The sequence below is a fragment of the Bufo gargarizans genome, chromosome 4 (assembly GCF_014858855.1).
Source record: "Bufo gargarizans isolate SCDJY-AF-19 chromosome 4, ASM1485885v1, whole genome shotgun sequence".
Taxonomy (NCBI): domain Eukaryota; kingdom Metazoa; phylum Chordata; class Amphibia; order Anura; family Bufonidae; genus Bufo; species Bufo gargarizans.
In genome coordinates this window covers 304,501,396-304,519,430 of record NC_058083.1, presented here as the reverse complement: position 1 = coordinate 304,519,430, position 18,035 = coordinate 304,501,396, and the positions used below count along the sequence as shown (strand labels likewise).

At 38.4% G+C, this 18,035-nt stretch overlaps 1 protein-coding gene across 1 annotated transcript in view; it reads left to right on the top strand.

Moving 5' to 3' along the window:
* TRDN (triadin) overlaps positions 1-18,035 on the top strand; it is a 252,640-nt gene that overhangs the window by 67,160 nt on the left and 167,445 nt on the right. The window contains exons 3-4 of the mRNA XM_044291164.1: positions 9,228-9,269; positions 17,532-17,585. Coding sequence (XP_044147099.1) covers positions 9,228-9,269; positions 17,532-17,585 — 96 coding nt within the window. The remainder of the gene's footprint in view (positions 1-9,227; positions 9,270-17,531; positions 17,586-18,035) is intronic.

Sequence of the window (18,035 nt, the reverse complement as noted above, 5' to 3'; positions counted from 1 at the left end):
TCTGTGGCAGGTAGAGGTGGAAGTCTTTCACTCTCCTGCCATATCCATAGTCTGTTTATGGTTATATCCCATTGCAGCTCGGACAGTTTAGACTCCTGTTTCTCCGCATCCAGGAGGAACAGGTGTTCTACCCAGCTCCTAGTTCAGGGATCGGCGGAGGGTGAGTAGGGATCCGAGGTTCCTGAGCATGGGCCCTCCTACCTTCAAGGTCGGCTCATGCAGCTAGGAGTCAGGGTCAGATTAGGGATGCGTTAGGAGGTGACCTGCTCTCTTATTCTGTTGTCCTGGCTGAGTAGCGACTAACATCTCATGGCATCACACGGCTGAGGGTTTTCCCCATCCTGAGCCGTGACACCACCATGCTTCACTGATGAGGTGGTATGCTTAGGATCATGAGCAGTTCCTTTCCTTCTTCATACTCTTCTCTTCCCATCACTCTGCTACAAGTTGATCTTGGTCTCATCTGTCCATAGGATGTTGTTTCAGAACTGTGAAGGCTTTTTTAGATGTCGTTTGGCAAACTCTAATCTGGCCTTCCTGTTTTTGAGGCTCACCAATGGTTTACATCTTGTGGTGAACCCTCTGTATTCACTATGGTGAAGTCTTCTCTTGATTTTTGACTTTGACACACATACACCTACCTCCTGGAGAGTGTTCTTGATCTGGCCAACTGTTATGAAGAGTGTTTTCTTCACCAGGGAAAGAATTATTCGGTCATCCACCACAGTTGTTTTCCGTGGTCTTCTGGGTCTTTTGGTGTTGCTAATCTCATCGGTGCGATCCTTCTTTTTAAGAATGTTCCAAACAGTTGTTTTGGCCACGCCTAATGTTTTTGTTATCTCTCTAATGGGATTGTTTTGTTTTTTCAGCATAATGATGGCTTGCTTCACTGATAGTGACAGCTCTTTGGATCTCATTTTAAGAGTTGACAGCAACAGATTCCAAATGCAAATAGCACACTTGAAATGAACTTCGGACCTTTTACCTGCTCATTGTAATTGTGAAAATGAGGGAATAACACACGCCTGGCCATGGAACAGCTGAGAAGCCAATTGTCCCAATACTTTTGGTCCCTTAACAAGTGGGAGGCAAATATGCAAACTGTTGTAATTCCTACACCGTTCACCTGATTTGGATTTAAATACCCTCAAATTAAAGCTGACAGTCTGCAGGCAAAGCACATCTTGTTCATTTAATTTCAAATTTATTGTGGTGGTGTATAGAGCCAAAAAAAATTTGAATTGTGTCGATGTCCCAATATTTACGGACCTGACTGTATATAGGCTGGTATAAATCTGCATAAAAATAGCTAAATACTAATATAAAAATGTTTTAATTAACTTTCTGCTGGCACGTGATATGACTTGTCCAATAGCAGTCTCCACTGAATAAGGCCTCTTTCACACAAACATAAGTGCTCCGTGCCTGTGCTGCTGGCTGTATACTGCGGTTCCACAATTTGCGGTTTATTTTGCAGAAAGCTCAATTTCCATAGGGACAGTCAAATGCTTAATTTCCAACCTATGGGAATTTATTGGCCATCCTCCACTAAATATAATTTTTCTGCAAAAACGGAAGAAAAATATGTTAGAAATGTAAATGTTCCATTTCTGTTCCTCAGGCTATCTCTGTACTTTATATTGATCAAATATCTCACATATTTCTGGAAAATTTAGGAAATATCTGCATTTAGCATCAATTGGATGGAAAAAATTATGTCATAGATTTGCTGTGGAATTTGCATCAAAATCTGCATGTTTTACTCAAAGATTTCATTGCATATTTGATGTGTATTTCACCCCTTGCATTGCAACAGATTAAATCCACATTGAAATCTAGAGAAATAAATGACATGCTGTGCATTTATAAACTACAAGCAATTGTCGACGTCGAAGCAGATTTTTCTCTATAGCATGCGGATGAGATTTGTTAAAATGTCATTCACTTGTAACGTCCCAACATTGCTACAAAACACCAGTGATTGTCTGGCAGCGGTCTCCAAAATCATGTTCTCCCTTTACCTAAAACTGAATCTCTCAAAAACTGAACTTCATTTCTTTCCCCTATCTACTAACCTTTCTACACCTGATATTTCAGTTTCAGGCTATGGTTCTAGCATTACTCCTGGCCACATGCCTGTTGTCTTGGGGTTTTGTTTAACTCCGATCTTTCCTTTGTTTCCCATATTCAATCGCTAACATACTCATGTCCTCTACACCTTAAAAATATCTCCAGAATGTGTGCTTTTCTCATTGTGGAAATGGCCAAAACTCCTGCTGTTGCTTTGATTCATTCTCATCTGGACTACTGTACAGATGCAGCAGAGTTAAAAGTCAGTCAAAATGCGTTAACTAGATGTGATAACTCACCAAGTGTGTATCCTACATCCGTATCTCATTACTGATTGGTCTTCCCCATCACTAAGCTCTCCTCCCTTTAATCTGTTCTAAATGCTACAGCCAGGCTCATCTTTTTGTCCAGCCACTATACCAATGCCTCTAGTCTGTGCCAATCCCCTCAGTGGGTGCCCATCTACCACAAAATACCACCCTGAGCCAGGTGGGCCTCAAGTCCCCCCACAAATGGTACATACAGTAGTACAGTACACTGAGTGTACTACATATAGATATTCAGTGTACAGTTTTTCAACCACCCTTTGTGACCATCTAAAAAGCTGAATACATTTTTTCAACAAACTACTCAGTTTATTATTATAGATGCATCAGATGGCTTAGATAACGTTTATGCATAGAGACAAGGTCTCCAGGACACAAGGACCTGAAGCACAGGCTAGGCAGCAGGCTACTAAGGAAAACAAATGTGTGTTGGTGCAGTTTTAGGGATTTACAATTTGGGGTCAGTTAATATTCAGTTAATATATATTAGTTGTACAGTTGGCCATCAGAATTTATTTGACTGGTGGGCCATCGGCACTTCAGTCTTACGCTGGCAGATAATGGCATTGTTTTCATTTTTACCTTGTGATCTTTGCGTGTGCTTTTGTTCAGATGAGCAGCCTGCCTAAATTGCAAATGCCAGTGGTAAAATCATGCCACCGGTTGGTTTATGTTTAGTACAGAAGGTGAAAATGGTCTAATGCTGTGACAGGTTCTTATAGCTTTTTGACTGCATATTGACTCCCGGTGTTGTTTCTGTCTTCTGCTGACTTCTGCATGCTCCATCTTCTTTCTATTTTCTGATCTGTTCTAATGCCAGTGACCTTAACTTCAGTCAGCCTAAGAATCGTATCAGCCTATATTTTGCTTAATAGGGTTGTTTGATCACATATTGGAGTTAGGCTCCCATGACCACTTCTGAAGAACCAGTTACGCCTTGAGAGCATTTGGATAGCTACACATTTCCACTGCTTTGGGAGACATAGAATTATTTTGTGACCATTGAAAGGAATAGCTAATAGCTTTCTGTAATTCATAACGGGCTGCATCTTACCAGAGTAAGAGCTGCTGCTTGCCATTGACTCCCCACTTTAGCTCATAGAGTAGTGTCCTACTTCATAAAGGGGTTCCCAAGCATGGCTTTGCCTTCTATGATATACCCTGTGGGTATAGGCAGAGGATGTTCTGATGGCATAATTCTCATTATGATACCTGCCTGTTTATGAGCACTACCAGAGCACACGTGTGGGAAAACCAATACTTCCCTTGGCCCTGACTTTTTTATGCTTATCATATGGAAATTGTAATATACACTTTTGAATACCAGAGACTTAATATGTTCTGTAGGGCTTTTGCATTTCAAAAATTGTATTTTTTAAGCTGACAAATTAATCATGTAGTTCTCCCAAACAAGAATTCAATTACATGTCCATTGCTTACAAGACCATTTTTCTTCTTTTAATAACTGCATGATATTCACAAATTTTACATTTATTATTCATCTCTTATTTTTATAACTTGTTTTGTCAATGCCCCATTTTTTGCAATCACACTTTGCGCTTTTAATGGTATTTTAATTGATGGCCATGCCTGGGTTTTCACATTGCTTTGTGCAATTGCTAACTGAATTCATTTAAGCCTCTGTACTAAGAAAACCTTAATTAAATTACAGTCTTTTGGAAAGAAGGTAAGAAATTGAGTGTTATCCACTTAAAGTAAATTGCCCACCAAACATGTTTAATGTGTACTGTGTATTTTCATGGTAACTGCTTTAAAGGATATCAATACTCTTTTATTGTGTTGTTAAACTGTACAAATCTGGATTAGTTATAATCGTATATAAGTAATGGCTAGATTGTTAGATATTTCTGTATGTTGTACAGGCAAATTTATAATTTTTATAGTAAAATCATCTTAATCCGGCATCTGTTAGTCTTGTCAGCTACATAGTTCTTTTTATTAGATGAAATCAAAGAAGAGAAAAAGGGTAGTTTCATGGCTAATGATCATAAAGGAAGACAACATATGACCATAATTACAATTAATAATAATATATTAATATTATTAAAACTTTTTAAGATAAGTACTGGCCGTGAGGCCCATAGAAGCTAATCACAATGCAGCTTTCATTTTTCCAAAGCAATTTTAGAAAGAAAAGGTAATCTCTGGTTGGTTGATATTGGCAACAGGTCCAACCTTTCTGTTTTACAGTTTTGATAAATGAGCCCCTTGTTTTCATCAAGAAAACCTACCTATTGGTTTTACTGTATATGATTCAGATAAATATAAAAATTGCCATATTTTTGTGTGCCATAGGACTCATGCACATGGCCGTATTGCATCCACATTTCAAATCCAGCAGAAAACAATTCTAGCATTTTTGATGACGCTCTGTATACAATCTCCACCTAGAAGCATTTATTTCAGATGAAGAATATCTCTGTACATACTGTAGGTGACAGCACCTGATGGAGCCTTTATAACAATGCACTATTTCAATACTGCTACATACTAAGGAAGCCCTTTTCCTCTGTACACTGCATGTAGGCGCCAAACCTAAGTAGATGAGCTCTTAAAGGGATTTTCCAATGTTATAAAAAAAACATCTGCAGTCTTCTAGAACCACTATCAAATGTTAATAGGTTGTTGTGCTATTGTAGCTAAACCCCATTTACTTTAGTTGAGCTGAGCTGGAAAGCTAGACACAACCCATTGAAAGGTGCAGTCATGTTTTTCTAACCATGAACAACAATTTTAACCCCTTCAGCACTAAGCAATTTTCCATTTTTGCATTTCTCTGTTGTACTCCTAGCCTTCCCTGGGCCATATATATATTTTTTTTCCATTTACATAGCCATATCAGAGTTTGTTTTAGCTGTGTTCTGTTTATCCCCAAACTGACCTGTTACTGTACCTTCATTCTCCAGTTATGGTATGGTACCAGTTACAACTATAGCAATACCAAAAATGGAAAAATGGCACTCGGCCATTTTGATTTTTTTCCATTACACCATTAACTGTATGGGTTAAATAAGCGTATGTATTAATTGATTGGATATTTGGAGGTATAGTGATGCCAATGATGTTTATTTTTTATTATTTATTTTTATTTTTTATATGATTTCAGCATGGGGGAGCCATTCAGATACCTGGAGTGCAGTGCTCCCTGGCATTCATCATTCAGATGCCATGTTGACCATTGACAATAGCAACTGAGGGGTTGACAGTCCATGATTGGTGTTATTGCCAATCACTGACAATGTGCCTCCTGGTGTCTGCTGTGTAAAATAGCAGGTAAACAGTGGCTACAGTGCACTCTAAGCTCCTGAGAGGGCACCATCTTTAAATATCCACCATGCATCATACATGTAGAAGGGATATCCTATAAGGGGTTGTGCAAAAATGTTGGGGGGGTTTGACACCCACTCCCTTTGACAAAGCTGCAAAGAAAAGCATACTTTACCATAGCAGTGACCTGCTTCCCTTGTGTCATGTCAAAGGTCCAACCCTTCCCCCAAAAGGTGCACAACCCCTTTAAGAGATATTCCAGGAACAAATAAAACCCAGGAAAGCAACTGAGTAGCACAAAAAGTAATAGATCAAAAAGTAAACAGTACTTTCAACATCAATGTTGAGAAAAAGATGGCGGCACCACTTAACTGGCTTTTTAGTTCACACAACACCACACCGAATAATGTCTGTCGCACCTTGCCGTCTTCACGGCCAGTATCACTGTGCACAAACTCTCCAACACTAGATAATATCCCAAACATAGAAGAAAATGAATAGGGCTGCACTCACCACTGTGCGTTTTAATGTAAAAACTTCTTTATTGTTGCAGATACATTTCAAAATAGCAGACTGGGGCGACACGTCAGTGGCCTGAGGAAGAGCGTTCTAGAGCTAAACGACCGTCACTGCTGTGCTGGGTGGAAAAGCTACGTGCTGCCCCGGTCTGCTATTTTGAAATGTATCTGCAACAATAAAGTCGTTTTTTCAGTGAAACGCCCAGTGGTGAATGCCGCCCTATTCATTTGCTTCTATGTTTGGAGTACTTCTTTCAACTTCCACTTGGAACTTATAACACTTTAGATGATATGATAAAAGGGCTGAACTATTAAAATTACCAGGATTGTGGTTATTATTCAATAAAATCTACAGTAATAATAAGGATCTTATTTTTCTAATCTGACATTAAAATACAGAGAAATCTATTTGAGATAACTTTCCCACATTTCAGTGGAAAATGACTTTCTAGAGGGGCCACCTACTGTAAGAAGAGAACCAGTATATAAAGGATATAAAGGGACTAAAATTCTGTTACAGGACAAAATGGTCCAGAATTGTCCTGATCTTTTTGGCATGTTATCACATGTTATCACAGTATATAGATCCTAACTATACCTTAAAAATTTGCTGAAGGATTAAAAACTCTCAAGTCTAGGTTATTGTACTGAAGGATCTACTTGGATCCAACTGATCACGAAATACATTTTAATTCAAGGATATTTTTATTATTTTTCTTTTTTCTTTATTATCAATAAGAAATAACTTTTTTTATTTTTTATAATTTGACATGTAAGTTATAATGAAAAATAGAAAAGCCATCAGACCCTTTCACATTTTTCACATTCTGTTATGTTGTAGTTTTGTTTTGTGCTACAATAAAACAAGCCTAGTTTTTCTACATTTTCTTATGATAAGAAAGTGAAAACAAAATGCTAGACATCTTTGCTAATTTATTGAAAAAGAAAACCTAAAATATTTCATTGACATACTACAAGTATTCAGACCCTTCACTCAGGACTTAGTTGAAGCACTTTTGGGAGCTATTACCACCTAGAGTCTTCTTGAGTATGATACCACAAGGTTTGCACATATGGATTTTCAGCCATTCTTCTCTGCAGATCCTCTCAAGCTTTGTCAGATTGGATGGTGCTGGTGTTGGACAGATGTTCAATTGGGTTCAAGTCAAGGCTCTGACTGTTGCCCTGAAGCCACTCCTGTCTTTTTTTGTAAACTTTCATGTGTTTTTTTTTTTTTTTTTACTGAGGAGAGGCTTCTTTCTGGCCACTCTGTCATAAAGACAAGATTTGTGGAGTGCAACAGTGGTGGCTGCCCTGCGACGGACAGCTCTTGAAAGAGTCCTGCTTGTTTCAAACTTTTTTATTTATTTAAGAATTACGGATGTCATTGTTCTCTTTGGAACTTTCAGTGCAACAGAAATGTTTAGTACCCTTCTCCAGATCTGTGCCTAAACATAATCATGTCTCTGGGCTCTCCAGGCAGTTCTTTACTCCTCATGGCTTGGTTTTTTCTCTAAAATGCAGGGGCGTAGCTATAGGGGGTGCAGAGGTAGCAGTCGCTACCGGGCCCAGGAGCCTGAGGGGCCCCAAAGACCCTTGTACCACATGAGAAGACAACTGTTATAGAAGGTGCATGCTGGTCAAGTTACACCTCTGGCTGGAGGGAAGGTGTTAGGTCAAGAATTTGGCATGTTGGGGGGGGGGTGCAGTTTACATTTTTGCCTCAGGCAGCAGGAAGACAATGTGCTTCCCAGCCCCTGGCCACAAAGCAATGAGCGTTGGGGGGCCCAAGCTGAACTCTTGCACCAGGGCCCATGAGCCTTTAGCTACGCCTCTGCTAAAATGCATTGTCAGCTGTGGGACCTTATAGAAACAGAGGTGTGTCTTTCCAACTCATGTTTAATCAGCTGAATTTTCCATAAATGGACTCAAGTCAAGGTGTTGAAACATCTCAATGATGAGAAATAGAAATGAGAGGTCCCCAGAGCTAAATTTCAGGTGTCATAGAAAAGGGTCTGAATACTTATGTCCATGCAACATTTTAGTTTATTACTTTTCAATAAAATTGCAAACGTTTCTAAAATTCTGTTTTCATATCATTTTTTTTATTAAGGGGGATTGAGTGCAGATGGGGACAACTTAATTTGTATTTTTTATTTCAGCATCATTACAACATAAAATGTGGAAAAAAATTGAAAGAGACTAAAGAAAGCACTGTATATACTTTACTATCTTATACAAATGAGCTGTGGAAAAATTATAATAAGCATTAGAACTGTTTTCATAATATACTGTCACATGACTGTTGACTAAAAGGGGTGCATATAACTAAAAATTACTAATAGTTACACACTTACCTCTTAAACCCCCCTGAAATTGTTAGTGATGATGGTTCTGTGCTCCCCCACCAGAATTTGTTTACTATGTTCCAGCACCTAGTGATTGGCTGCCATGGTTATGGGGTAGGTCATTGTTTCCCCCTTGTAAACAAAGATTAGTGGGGGACAATTAAACTGTAGGCACAGGATCACTGTGGAATGTAAAAACTAATTAGGCACGTCCAAAAAGTCAGGTTCTTGATGAAGCTTTGGAAACCAAAATCAGGAGTGAATTAAATAATCAGAAGTCCTTTATAATTTCTCTCCTTTTATGATACATCCCTGAAGATGTCTTCCAAGGTTGCCTCAGGAACACTGAACATGTGGTCGTACCCTTTATGACTTCTTATGCCAATGTTTGTGTTTCTTTTTTTGCTTTTTTTCCCCCCGAAAGGTGGGACAACCTCTTAATGCTGGAGTTTTGGTATATTATGTAGATGAATTTTAGATAATGGTTGCTGAAAACAACATCTCCCATACACTGAAGTTGGTATCTGATGATGGTGATTACTATTTCACTAGGCACACAAGTCATTGCTTACCTATAATCTTCATAAATACAATTCTCAAGGCAAAGTGCTAACATGTTTCCTTTATTTTTCCACTATCATCATCTCCATGGATGCTTCTGCCATCATCATCAATAGACACCTATTCCCAGTACTGTGATGACCCCTGTTTACCACCTGGTAAAGACATTCTGCCTGCAGTGTTTCTGTTTTATTAACCACTTATGCTTTTACAGTCATGTCTGAGACAATCTATGTGGTGTATACACATTGTATAAACAAACTGACTTCAGATACTAATGGTGTGTTGTGTGTGCATTAACTGATAGCACAAATACACCAAAGCAAAGGAAATCACTTTGTTGTCTCCAAAATTAGTAAGTTGTTATGTAAATGGTTAATCGTAGGATCAGTCTTTTGCAGTTATCTATAAGACCCATGTTGCCAACTTTTAATCCGCCAGTGCAGAAATAGAATATTTTGAGGTGACCATTTGTGGTTTGGAGCTATGATTTGCAGTTGTAATCATCTAACATATATTTATTTTAAGGCAGTTTCCACTTTCTAGCTTCATAAAAATGTTGTGTCTTAGCATTTCCTGTAAGGTTTATTATAGCATGATCATTCATTCTTATGATTTTATTCCTGTTGGATTTCATATGAATCTGAGAGAAAGGACCTCCGTAAGATGTCAAACAGTAAAAATTTTGAATGCTCAAATAGTATACTGTAGGCAGTATGTACAAAGCTGTAATACAGATAATTGCTTGAAACTCAAATGAACCTTCATTTTTACCCCCTTATTGACATGTTATATATATATATATATATATATATATTTACATTTAACTCTGAAAAAAAGGTAGATACTGGAATCTGACTCCTTCTGTTACCCCAATCTGCCCACAGGCAGAGGTTCCATGAGTCCACAAAAGGAAATGATTCTTGAGGCCCAACCTATACATGATGAGTAAAGTCCAAAATGTTCTGAATCAAAGAAATAGACCCTAGTGGCTGCTGAATGGCTCCAAGACAAATGGGCATGTTTATTCTGGACCTTTGGGGTCCACTATAATATGAAAGCCTGGGCCCATTGAATGCTCCTCTGGTGCTCTGGTGAACCACTCCAATAATAGTTCCCCAAAAAATCCCTGTAAGGCAATGCTAATGCTTATACAGCAAAACTCAGTAACTCACAGTGGCATTTCAGATAATAGGTTTTATCTTCTTTTATCTTCTATTCGTCCCTTAGATAATTTTGATACATGTGGTCTAGTACTGAATCTTTTAAATATTACTTTAAGTAAAGCTCTACTGATTCCCAAAGAGTGTACAGAACAGCACAGCTTGTACAAGTAACATCTGTTGTAAGCAGCTGTCTTACCTTTGGTTTACGGAGAGCATAGATAATCACCAGCAAACAGCTGTTCATCTATACACAAAGTGCCTCATGTATCAACAGTGTCTCCGAGAAAATGTTTCACTGATGCCAATAGTGACCAATAACAGGACAGCTTTCATTTTCCTAGAAATGAAAGCTGAGCTCTAGTTGCTGTTGACAACTAGAACATGTGAGTAGCACTTCCTGTGAGATAACCTTTCTCAAACAGACACAATACAGGGCTAGACTGGCCATAGACCCTACAGGAAAATTACTTGATGGGAGGATGCCTAGCGGACCACCAAGCCCTCCTTTCTGCCACTGACCAGGTAAGTAATGATCTGATACTCTCAGCAGTAATTAACGTTGGGAACATCAGGTTCTTGGCCGGCAGCCACAGATACCCTCCTGAATTAATTTGTATGGCTGTCCCCAGAATGCTGATACAGTTTAATACTGCAGGGGGCATGAGAGTCTATGGTTCCCTGCCCTGATGTTCATCCTCATAGGCCACAGACCTCTATATGAAGCAGTGTACAAATGATACACGAACACAGACATCACAGGCTGGAGGCTTGATAGGGGTACACTGGGGATGGTGACTTGGAACAAGAATTGTATTTTTTTCTTCTTTCCTTGACCACTTGTGGAACATACCACTGAGAACACTATAGATATCATTACTAGTGGAAGTCCAGGCAGTATGCTGAAGGTAGATCTAGCTTGGTGCTGTGACCCACATTTCAATTCCTAGGCCCCCCTGCTCCATATCTTAGAGACAATTGAAGGATAGAACATGGCAGCTATAGATGGCCACCACAGAGGGACTGTTTTAGAGGCATATGTCGTGCTGCACTATGGTATTGGGTTCTGTTGAGGGCAGTACTTTGTGCTGCCCCCATGGTATTGCTAACCTTGCCTACTTATGTTGGCCCCATCTACTTGTGTTGGACGTGTCTTCTTGTGCTGCCCGGCCATCTGTTATTTGGATCTGCCCACAACATGGGGCCGTGTTTATTTATTTTTTCCAGGGACACTTACGATTACATTTCATATTAGTCAGATATGAATATTTTCCTACTTGTTCATGTATTTGATTATAGGGACAGTATCTCTGGGACACCATCATGTCAGTATTGTAATAATGCCTTGCTTTAAAAATAAGATGGAAATGTTACCTGCAGTCCCATGTAAAGCTACATTCAAAACTTTATTTACACTTGCACTATAGTGCTTTGTCAGGGTTTCTGACACTTGACAGCATAAATGGAATGTTTTTGTTATAAATATATAGGATAAGTAAAGGATTGGTGATTCATTTAAAAACTGATCAAACATACAGTAGGTATCATGAGTAGGTATTGTGGGCAGAAACAATGATGCTAATATCAACAGAATTTTAAGATTACAACTATCTGCCAAATAATCCTTTGGCCATTTTCTGACTCCCTCATACACATGCACTTGGTTCATCTCAGCACATATGTGTTGTCAATAGGAAAGAGGAAAAATCTGCTGGTGCTACAGTAGCTTATCTCTTTGAATTAAAAAATGATTGGGCAAAAAATTCAGTCCACCCCATACTTCTCTGCCCTGATGTGTCAGAATAGTATTGGAAGCTCCCCATATACTGCTGTCTCAACTAAGGATGAGCAAATTGATTCGACCAGTTTGAGATTTATTCCGAATTTCTCAAAAAGGTTTCATAATTTTTTTTATATAATGGTCTCTCTCTCTCATCAATTTGTGCCTCAAATGAATTATTTGCAAAATTTGGCAAACCTGAAACAAATCTTGAGAGGTTTGCTCATCTCTAGTCTCAACATTACACTACTGTGTATTTAGACTTTATACTATGTATGTTGGACTTTATACTGTGTGTACAGGAACTTTAAGGTTCTTATGCATGGGCCCATTATTCTGCCTGGTAAAGAGCACCCACTGATGATAACATCATGGCCGTTGGCACTCTTTACCTGCATTTTCCTTCACCAATTACTTTTCGTATGGGAACAAAGGATCAGTAGTACATTTATTTGTCCTAAAGCTTTAACTTGCCGGCAGTACTTAACTATTTACAAAGGAAGATGTGCTGCTGACAAACAATGATATTTAATTCTACATCATAAAAGATGCAATCACCCTACAAATAATCATTTGATTGTTTGCTGGATGATCTCTGGCATGTTTACATCGGGCAATGATCGAGAACGAGCATTGTTCATCATCCATGTACACATTAGATGCTGCAACATCATTACTGGTAATGCCTAATGACTAACTTCACATTCCTTTATTTTTTGTGTAGTTAGTACTGGCATAGAAGACTATTCAGCTTATTCATTTTGTCAAATGTTTATGAGAGTATGGCCACACAGCCAAGTTTCCTGATGCAGTTTTGGAAGCCAAAACCAGGAAAGATTCCAAAAAGAGAAGTTGTATCTGTTTTTAATATGTTCCCTCCTTTTATAAGCCATTCCTGATTTTGGCTTCCAAAACTGTATCAGGAAACCATACCGTTTGGCCATATCATTAAGGCCTAAAACATCAGAAACATTAAAGAACTAGAATTGTGATCTGAGCAGTTTTGATACACTGCAGATTTTCAGTTTCAGAACTGCATGTGTACAAAACTCGCAAATTGTTACAGTACTAGCAATGTGGATGAGATTTATGCAACTGTAGAAAAAAAAAAAAAAGCTTAAATTGACCTGCGGTGAAGAATGGAAGTCAACAGCATGTCAATTTATACTTCAGATTTCTACCAAGGATTTCAAACTTTGCAATGCATAGGGAAAGCACATTTTGTTGCACATTTTGCTCTGGATTTAGGGCAAAAAACACAATAGAAATCGTACCCTGTGTGACTATACATGAGCAATAGATGTTAGGAATACATTGGCATACTTCTGTCAGTACGTCCACTGATCTAAGTTAATATATAGTGATATATAATGTATTATAACACTGTGTCTGGAAAGGTACTGGATGGATGGGGTGTATATCTCACTCACAATGCTCAAATGGGTGAGACAAACGAATCTAGGAAAGCTGGATTGCTTCAGAAAAGTGTAGTTTGCTGAGACACTTTCCTTTAACGTACATGTATGGCGGAAGGAGGGCTTTATATTATAGTGCTCACTTGTATGTGCAGTTGGCACCATAGTCACCGGGTCTCTGCTGTTTGAAACAGCAGAGGCCCGGGGCTAATGTCCTTGACTGGCGATAGTCCGAACTGCAGGAATTTAACCCTTTAGACGTCAAATTTGACCACTCCATCTAAATGAGGACAAAACAGAAGTTCATGCTTCCCAGTCAAGCGCAGCCTTCCTATGTGGCGACCGGGGGAGCTGTTCCTTTACTCTGATGTTCTGGGTCTCTCTTAAGAGACCGAGTGTATTGGAGATGTACTTCCTATGGAGGCCTGCAGGTAGCAGTGCTCCATAGGATAACCACAAATGGAGCTTAGATTGTAGTTCTATTGAACTACAGTGTAAGCTAAAAGCAATCTGAAAATAATATATTCTAGCCTCCTTGGAGGTGGAGGCTAAATAAGTAAAAAAGAAAAAGCTACATAAATGTGCTCAAAATTGCATTTTTTTTCCCAATTCCATACCATTTGGATTTTTTTTCCTACTTCCCACTACATCATAAGCATCACAGGTAATTATATACCAGTTAGTTTAACTTCTGTTGTGGGAAAATTGTTTGACGGAATCTTAAGGGACTATATACAGGAGTACGTGACTATAAATAATATTATAAGTGATAACCAGCATGGGTTTACCAAGGACAGAAGTTGTCAGAATAACCTGATTTGTTTTGATGAGGAGGTGAGTAGTAGCCTGGGCACAGGGGCGACTGTGGATGTAGTGTTTCTGGATTTTGCAAAGGCTTTTGATACTGTCCCTCATAGACTGTTAATAACTAAAGTAAGGTCTATAGTCTTGGAAAGTATAGTTTGTAATTGTATTGAAAACTGGCTGAAGGACCATGTCCAAAGAGTTGTGGTCAATGATTCCTATTCAGAATGGTCCCAGGTAATAAGTGGTGTACCCCAAGATTCAGTGCTGGGCCCTTTATTATTTAATTTATTTATTAATGATATTGAGGACGGGATTGATAGCATCATATCTATTTTTGCAGATGACACTAAACTGTGTAGAACTGTATGGTCTATGGAAGATGTCCATAAACTACAAGCTGACTTGAACACTCTGAGTGATTGGGCATTAACTTGGCAAATGAGGTTCAATGTGGACAAATGTAAAGTTATGCATCTTGGTAGTAATAACCTCTGTGCTTAATATGGCCTAGGTTATGTAGCACAGGGAGAGTCACTTATAGAGAAGGATTTGGGTGTCCTTGTGGATGGTAGATTAAATTATAGTATACAATGTCAATCAGCTGCTTCTAAGGTCACCAGGATATTGTCATGCATTAAACGAGGCATGGACTCATGGGGCAAGGATGTAATACTACCACTTTACAAAGCACTGATGCGGCCTCATCAGGAATACGCAGTCCCGTTCTGGGAACCAGTACATAGAAAGGATGCACTGCAGCTGGAAGAAGTACAGAGGAGAGCGACTAGAATGATAAGGGGCATGGAGGGTCTTAGTTATAAAGAAAGATTAAAATAATTGAATTTATTTAGTCTTGAGAAGAGATGTCTAAGAGGGGACATGATTAACCTAAACAAGTATATGAATGGGCCATACAAAAAATACGGTGAAAAGCTGTTCCATGTAAAATGTGCTCAAAAGACAAGGGGGCAATGCCTCCGACTGAAGAAGAAAAAGTTCAGTTTCCAGAAGCATCAAGGCTTCTTTACTATAAGAACTGTGTATCTGTGGAATAGACTTCCTCGGGACGTGGTTACAGCAGGAACAGTGGACAGTTTCTAAAAGGGTTCAGACGAATTCTTAAAAAACATAAATGCTTATGAAAACGTGTAGAAAGAGTCTCACTTCCTTCTGGGATTCATGTCCCCACCTATCCCTTGATTAAACTTGATGGACATTTGTCTTTTTTCAACAATATTAACTATGTAACTATGTAATATTAAGTGGTGTCATTAGAAAGTACAATTTTATCCTGTAACAGATAAGTCAAGAAAATAAAGAAAGTCATGGCTCCAGGAGGACAGGGAGAAAAAATAAAGACACCACAAAAATGAAAACTCCTTGAAGACTCTAGATGTTAAATTGTTTTAATAGCCTGTATTTTTATGGAATGGTGGGTAGATTGGTAGAGAGACCTGCCATTCCCTCCCTGCTCCAGTTCAAAATTTTTTCCTAGCTTGAAGTATTCACAGGTGTAGCAGCTGGGCTCAATACTATTGGGATAAATACAGAGCTGAATTGCTCATTTAGGGTCACATACCTGGAAGCTGCATGATCTGTTGGCTGTATAAAGCCTAATCTACTGTGTTATGCTGGGAACACAAGTGAGAAAAAGTCACTGTTTAGTTAGTACCTAGGCGAGCAAGGAAATACCGTAAATTATCTTAATTGCTATTTTTACAAATTCAAATTGTTCATTGTTATGTGTGAATTCATTAGCTTGTGGTGTCTCTATGGAGCATCATTAAATTTGTCATTTATGCAAGTCACTAACATATCAGTGTCCATTCGCCTAAAATGACTCTATACCTAAAGGTAATAGCAGTTTAGACTGAAACAGTTTTTTTTAAATGAACCATTTCTGTCTGCTATAATCACTACTGTATTTCTAGTGAGTAGATCTCTTGTCTTTTATGTTACTTTAGATTACAGTCTATCATTATATTTAGCACTGCAGACATTTTCTCAGGACCTGAAGGTAGTTTGCTTTATCTATTGGTCCTTCACCCGCTAATTGGGTCAGCGTTGATAAATGAAATCATTAGTTACTGAAAGTTTCCCATTATTCTGCTGTCAGAACACGACATTAGCGAGTCCATCAACATACAGCTTACCTTTCTTAGCCGCAGTGCCTTTTGTTGCTGTAATACTAACATATAGTATTGGGCATGAATATTCGAATAGCGAATATTAATCGCAGATATTGGCACTTCGAGAATTAGCGAATAGTTAGAATATAGTGATATATATTCGTAATTTCGAATATTCTAGAGTTTTTGTTTTTTTCATCAGTAACCTCCTTTCTTGCTTGTGGGCCAATTAAAAGGCTGCAATGTCTTTCTCTGAGCTTAGCAACATCCCTAGCAATCAATAGGAAAGTTGCCTACCCCTTACTATATAAGAACCTCCCCAGCAGCCCTTGTGTGCAGTATTTTGCAGATCTGAGAGAGACAGCAGTGTTATTGCTGTGCTCTCTGCTTTCCTGAGTCATTACATTAGATAATTAGTTAGTTAGTTAGCTTATATATATGTAATACAGATAGTTAGTGGGAGATAATCAGTGTAGGTTAGATAGTGATATAGTTCTGCTGTCCGTACATGCATAAATAGTGCTGTGATGTCACAAGTTCACAACAATACTTAGTGCACCAATCACTAATAAGTAGTCAGACCTGTTAAAATGTGAATCGTATTGTGCCAAAATATTTGCATCATTAGTGGCGATTTCGCAATCGAGAAAAAATTGGAGCACTCTATCTGCATAAAAAAGCTGTAATGTTCTGCCGTGCCAACTATTTTCTCCAGTCTCAGGAAACTTCTAGCAGCTTGAATAATGTAGCTATAGTGACCCATGCATGTATTTCGCACGCAATGCGCAAATATTTCATTGCCGTTTATTCGAGATCGAAAAATAATATCGAAATTGCAAATTTGCTAATATATGATGAATATTCTACCAAATATTTGTGAAATATCGCAAATTTGAATATTGCCCCTGCTGCTCATCACTACTAACATATACTAAACAAGTGTTTCACCAAAAGCTGCAACTGCATAAAAGAATAGCCACTTAACTTCAGTTATGAGAGCTAAAGTATTTTGTGTCCAGGGGTGTGTGCCATTAGCTAACACTTTTCATGCGGTGTGCTGTACATATCATACTGTATACATGTAGCTGTTCTTTCACTCATTCCTTACATGCCTTTGTCCTAATAGAATCTCACCAGCCTGCTGCTGGCAATGCTTTGAAGCAAGCTGAAAGCCTCCTAGGCAAGGACCATTCTAAATCTTTTTGCATGTTGTTCGAGCATGGTTTTAGCTCAAAAAGGCACTTGTGTTTGGAGATGAATCATCATAGCAGTGGAAGATAATATAGTGTTCGGGAAATCAACATCAAGTATTATTCATAAGAGCATGCTGCCATATAAAAACTTCACTGTTTTGTTAATGTTACCTGTGGATCATTTTATGGTCAAGCATGAAACTCATTATAAAATGAAAAAGGGCCTCCATATGAAAATGAAAAGGAACTTAGTAGAGTCATTTTGCAGTTGACAGATTCAGGAAACTTGTTGTATAGTTGGATTAATGAATTACTAGATCTAGACTGATTAGGCTCTGGCACAAATGGTAAATTGAATAGATTATAGGGCTTCAATGACTACGGCAAATGCTAATATCATACAAATACTACATGATTAATAAAGCAGTTTCATATAA